General features: G+C 43.7%; 1 protein-coding gene across 1 annotated transcript in view; it reads left to right on the plus strand.

Annotated features, from left to right (window-relative positions):
• Nucleotides 1–3,434: 3,434 nt before the first annotated feature.
• LOC119408543 (serine/threonine-protein phosphatase 2A 55 kDa regulatory subunit B beta isoform) overlaps nucleotides 3,435–6,279 on the plus strand; it is a 31,596-nt gene continuing 28,751 nt past the window's right edge. The window contains exon 1 of the mRNA XM_037675383.1: nucleotides 3,435–4,118. Coding sequence (XP_037531311.1) covers nucleotides 4,049–4,118 — 70 coding nt within the window. The 5' untranslated portion in view covers nucleotides 3,435–4,048. The remainder of the gene's footprint in view (nucleotides 4,119–6,279) is intronic.

Genomic DNA, 6,279 nt, shown 5'->3' on the forward strand with positions numbered 1-6,279 from the left:
ATTTAAATCCATCATCATCATGTGGTCAATACACTATTGACTGCAGCCATTTGGGGCGATTGCAGTAAAAGTACCAAAGTACTGTGCTGCCCAGCTGCTGTGTGGTGGAATATTTGTACGTGTTGCTTGGTATGCAGACGGCGTCTTTACCGCCTGTAGCCCTGCACACCTGCATCCCTGGGTCAAGTAATTACCTCACATCAAGGAGCTCAATTGGGCTTGACTAAAACATCATTGGTGTGGGATTGCGTCCCTATGTTTGGTGCTGCACAAGCCTAATTTAACCCACTTTGTCCAAACGCTCCAGGAGAATTGAGAACACGCGCTCCAATTCTGGTGCCCCCACCCCCAAACACTTCCTGCGAGTGTGACGCCTGGCAGCTGCGCTGTAGACATGCTGTCACTGGTTTCAGTGGAGCAGGAGCTGGAGTCTGGTGAGGGAAGAACAGGCTGGAGGTTCTGAGGAGGGCATCTTGGAATGAGTCATACCATGTCAAATCTGAGGGTTTTGAAATAAGGACATTAAAAACTGAAATATCAACCTGGAATGAGTTGGGACGCCTTGTGAGATCACGTTTGAATGTTTTTAGGTCTGTGCTCTCAGATGGTGGGAGATATTAATGAAGCAGCAATTGTCTCATTTATTGATCATTATGAACGACAAACAATCATGTAACTGGATGCATCTGTGCTTTTGGTTTTGTCTTTTAGCAAAATATCTCATGAATGTGGCAAAAAAAAAAAAACTCTTAAAAAAGAGTAATCACTGGGTTTGCATCTACGTCTGACTACATGTTGGAGTCAACCTGGTTCAAGATGGCATCCATAGCTAATCTTGAGTAGAAAACAAAAAACATAGTTACATTTCAAATCATTTTTACAGATATTAACCTAGAACCTGGTGTGGTAGTAGCTGAGGGTCATTCAAAACACATAATCTAAACATTAACAGATTGTATTTGATCTTGCTGAGACTAAAATGCTAAATTCCATCGTATTTCAGGATAAAATAATCTGAGATTAAAACTGGTATGGCAGGTTATGAGCAATATGCATTCCTTTAAGGCACATGTGTCAAAGTCAAGGCCTGAGGGCCAAATCTGGTCCTTGCTAACACCTTATCTGGCCCTCAGGATGATATTTTAAATAAAACATTTTTATTTAAACGTTAAAACCTGGCATATTTTATGAAGTGCAGATTATCATGGCAGTTGGTGAGATTTGAACCCAAGAAAAATGTGTTGGAACGCGTCTAATCTTTGATTTTGATGTGGAAAGAGCAACAGAACGTCATACGATTCTGCAACCAAGAAAAGATGGCGGGCGTCTGAGTCAGTGGATTGAAATGTACCATGGCTTTGAAACGATTATGTTGGCCCCTTTTTTATTATTATATCTCTTTAATTGCCGATCATGTCGTTCATCCCTACTTCCTTTACTCCCTCCCTACAAAATCTGGCAAAACTTAAACCTCTCAACCAGGTGGCTTCATTCTAACAAACAGTGTTTCACTTCTAATTCCATTCTCTCTTGCTCAGCTGTAACTTGTCTTTGTGTTTCTTTTGTCCCAGTAAATCCTGTTCCAATATTGATGGAGACGGGGACCACCGCTGACCGCTCAGTCAGATCTAAGAGGGTCAAGGGTGGCAGCGTTTCTCTGCAGGTTTCATTAAAGAAGCGCTGGAGTGTACATGCTCATGATTCTCTGACGCACCAACCTTTATTAATTATCCCCACTGCATGGAGACACCCCCCCCCCCCCAAAAAAAAAATACGTAATGTATTCGGATGCAGATAGAAGCTGGAAGGTGATGGTGTGTAAAATAGCATGTGTATGAAGCTGTTTTTATGTTTCCCTATGAGCAGCCCACCACCCCTCACAGTGAGATTCCCATTAAGAGAGGAGCAGGGGATTGGATGTGCAAATGGTTCCTGTGGATTAAACAGTTAATGCATTTAGTGTGTGTGTGTGTGTGTGGGGGGGGGGGGTGCTCCTAAATCTCTTGATTGCTGCTACTGGGGATGCTCCGTGCGGGGACGGCCGTGGAAGGAAGATACCCTGTCCCTTTGTGGGAACAGAGATTTTAAAGTAAACTGAGTAGATAAGGGCAGAGATGCCCCCCCCCCCCACACACACACACACACACACAGATTAAGGACTGACTGAGGAGGCTCAGTGTGTGTGCTCTGTTATTAAACTCAGCATGGAAATGAGATCTTCCCAGAAAAAGGAGCAGACGGTGACCTTACTAATCTTATTAATCAGCATCAGGGCTTTTTCATTTTCCTATTTCTGCCTCTATCCCTTCACACACACACACACACACACACACACAAACACACACACACACACACACACCGTGCACCCCCTGTTTTTGCCCAGATTTCTCTGAATCTGACACCCTCTGATCAAATCTGCAACATCATGTGCTTTGTAAAGGATCTCTCCTGGCAGGAGATGGTCCAGTTGAAGGAATGCATCTCGACCTCCACCTTACAGAGTTTTACATTCAGAGCATCTTATGTCAAGAAATGATGGAGATGAGATGTTTTTAGTGAAACGTTGAAATTAACATTATGCAAAATTTTGTCACTCTTAAAGTGCATGTTGTGAATGACTCTCAGCTACTACTACTTTGTAAAATTTGAGCTCTCTTTCTGTCAGACTGACTGCATTATAGCCATTTTTTGTGTTGATTAATGTTGATTGGTGTCCATTTTGAATTGGATTGACTCCAAAAAATGAATCAGCTGTAGATGAACATTTACAGATTACTTTCTAAAAGCTCCATTACAATTTGTCAACTGCTTCACGAAATATTTTCAGTATGTGTTGTGAACAACTCTCAGCTACTACCACTTCTAATTCTAGCATAATATATGTAAAATTAACTGGAATATAGCCATTTTTGTGTTTATTAAGGTCAGTTAGGTGGGGTGGCCATCTTGAATTGGGTTGACTCCAAAATGTATTCAGATGTATACATCCAATTATTATTTCCTTAAAGTTTTATTAAAATCCGTCAAGTGGTTGATGTTATATTTTGCTAACAGACAAGAAAACAAGACTTCAAATGGTTAATAGTAAAATGTCAAACAAATATTTTGCACAATCTGTTAGTGCTCAAAATATGCCTTAAGGGTTCAGTTTGAACTACTGCCACGCTGAATATTAGCCCAGTGCCTGTCTAATTAACTGAGTTCTTCTAAGTGGATGTGATATTTTACTAACAGACACATGCAGAGAAGGATGGTGACAGATCATGTAGCTCCACGCGGATGAATGTGGGTCCTCGGGTGGCGGTGGCCCCACTGGGTGTCACACTTGATGATTGTAGAGCCAGGGGCCGGGCAGCTGGAGGGAGGGGCCCCTCCCTCTGCTGAAGAAGCACATCATCATCAGCAGCAGCATCATCATCATCATCAGCAGCAGCAGCTCTGCGCTAAACAGACGCACAGTGAGTCAGCTGAGAGTGCGCCGCTGCGCTCCGATGGATGAGTGACTGCGTTCAGGAGGGACCCCGCGTGTTTGGAGAAAAGAAAGATGAAGATGCGACTCGGGAGAGAGTCTGACGTGCACATGCCGAGGTGTCGGAGCGAGCGGGTTGACGCATAATCCCACCCGCCCCGCTGGAACTGAGAGGAGGAGGAGGGGTGGACATCTAGCCTGGCTAAACTCAAATCCTCCAGAAGAGATTTACAGAGCTGCTCGTGCTGCGAGGTTATAAAGAGACACAACATTTTTTACAGCTTTTTCTCTCTGTGGGATCCGCTGGAGGTTTTTGGATCTGATGGGATGTGTGCAGTAACATTTCGTCTGTAAGAATCCACCGAGTCTGACTCTGCGTCGCTGGGACCGAGGTGTGGACCGGAGGAACATTATACATCCAAGGTAGATTTGGTTTTCACCGGGGGGAATCATCTGGAGCCATGATGACAGCCCCCCCACTGGTCCCACAGCCCGCCTGCTGACGGTACCCGGGCAGGAGGAGGAGGATGATGGGAGCAGGTCTGTCGCTTTCAGGATCCAGAAGCAGCCGATTCATCAATGGAGGAGGAGAGTGACACCCGGAAAGTCAACAACAGCTTCCTGCGCGACCACAACTATGCAACCGAAGGTACTTTAACTAAATAAACCAATTAGACACGATGAGCCAGTGAGGGTCCGGGAACCCATCAAGGCAAACAGTCTGGGTGATAAAAATGAATATATTTCTGTCAGACCATATAATGATGTCATTTAGGCACATTTAATCACCTTAGGCTCAACACAAGCTTCTGCCGAGGCAGGAAAATTCTGGTTATAAAAGGGATCCAGCCTGCATGTGGTGCAGGTGGTTTTCCAAAGCAGCTCTGCTCCTGTAATCTTAATGTAAAGCTGGTTAAAGTGTTTTTTATTCACTTGTTGACAGAAGAGAAGAAAAATGTTCCAAATGCTAGACGGGGCACAATGAAACAGCCTCTTTTTTTAGATACACGTGCAATATATGGCTGCTCAAATATGAACAATAGCTCTTCTCCACAGCTCAAAATGCTCTTTTAATAACCTGTTTGATGCTGAGATCATTTATTAGATTCTATAATAGGAGCATTAGCTGCTGGATGGATATATTTTAGATTTGAAAGCCTTTGACTTGATGTCATGCAGGTATTTAATCTCAAACACGCAGCAGCTCGCTTTAAATGCCAACATTAACATATTTACTGTATTTTCACCTCAGAGCCCAAGCTGCAGTCAGTCTCAACGCATCTTTTTAAAAATGCTTTCTGCTCGATAAATATACATTGTGTAGATTTGTGTGGTCATGATCGTTCTGTTTGAAAATATAGCCTAAATATTCTTCTCAGTAGGAAAAGCCTTAAATTGTTTCACACCACAGTTTTTTTTAACCATCTACCCTCCTGCAGAACCCAAAACCTGTTTTAATCTGAAATATGACTGAGCTCATAATGGAGTCGTCGAGTGAAATCTTTATGCAAATGTTTTTTTATTGCTCGAGTGGAAAGGAACAGAGGTTTTTTTTTGAAGGGTGTGCATTGCTGCAAGGGGGGTCAGAGCCACCACACCTACTTTTAGACAAGAGTTCAGGTTACAGGTGCGTCTGCAGGGTGGAGGAGAGTCAAAGTCAAGGCTTGGAAGGTAAAAAGTCTCCTCATTACATGCTTTTTTGGGTGTTTTTCCATACAGGGATGCCCCCCATCATTTCCTCAGCTTAGTAGATGATTTCCTGTCACCACTAAACCCACAGTTACTGGTTCACTGAGAGCAAAGGCAACGTGGGGGTGGGAGTGATGGATATCTTTGTTTGATGTGGGAGCTGAGATGAAAAAAATAAATGGGGAGGGAAATCTTCTTCTCTCTGCCTCGCTCTTTCCGTGCTTTCATTGGATCCGAGGAGAGACGATGAGACACAGATTGGAAAACGTGTCTCCTTGAAAGCAGAGGACGTCTCCATCTGTGCTTTTCTACACTTTTGTTATATTTTACTGCTGTAATTTATGACTGATCATCACACTCTGTACATCATAACTAGGTGTGTGTGTGTGTGTGTGTGTGTGTGTGGGGGGGGGGGGGGTGTTGTTTCAGGTTACAATGTGGGGACCAATTTTGCAAAAAATCCTACATTGTGAGGACCAACTGCTCCTTGTGGGGACCAAAGCCTGGTCCCCATAAGTATAAGTCTCGTTTATGGGTTAGGATTAGGCTATAGAAATGAATGGAAATCAATAAGGATGCACGATATTGGATTTTTGGCCAATATCCGATATGCTGATATGTTAAAACTTATTTGGCCGATAACCGATACCGATATTTTTAATATACGTTCCTTTGTCAGAACATAGACCTCTTATTTAGGCTTATTTGCTACAAAAATTGTGCAACAGCTGTAAGAGCTGGTGACATATATTCAGTAACAGCCATATGATATGCATAGCACTTTAACTTCAGCGTTTCCCCTACCATTATATAAGCAGGGTGCCCCACCCCGTCAACAGAACTGAGCACCCCGCCTATCAAAACGAACTTGACCCCACCCGGCACTGACATAGCACTAAGCTAGCAGTGCGAAATACAGGCTCTCTAGATTAGAAGCTAAAGGCAGTGCTCACGTTGCCTCTTCTCTCAAGTGGAACCCGCACACACACTCAAAAACTCTATATATTAAACAGCGCATAACACAAACATGTCGCGCTAAACTAGCAGTGCGCAATACAGGCGCTCTAGCTAAAAAGCTAAAGGCGCCTCTTCCCTCATGCTGAACGCCCCCCCCCCCGCCC

This window comes from Nematolebias whitei, chromosome 4 (assembly GCF_014905685.2).
Source record: "Nematolebias whitei isolate Nwh7 chromosome 4, NemWhi1, whole genome shotgun sequence".
NCBI classification, from domain to species: Eukaryota; Metazoa; Chordata; class Actinopteri; order Cyprinodontiformes; family Rivulidae; genus Nematolebias; species Nematolebias whitei.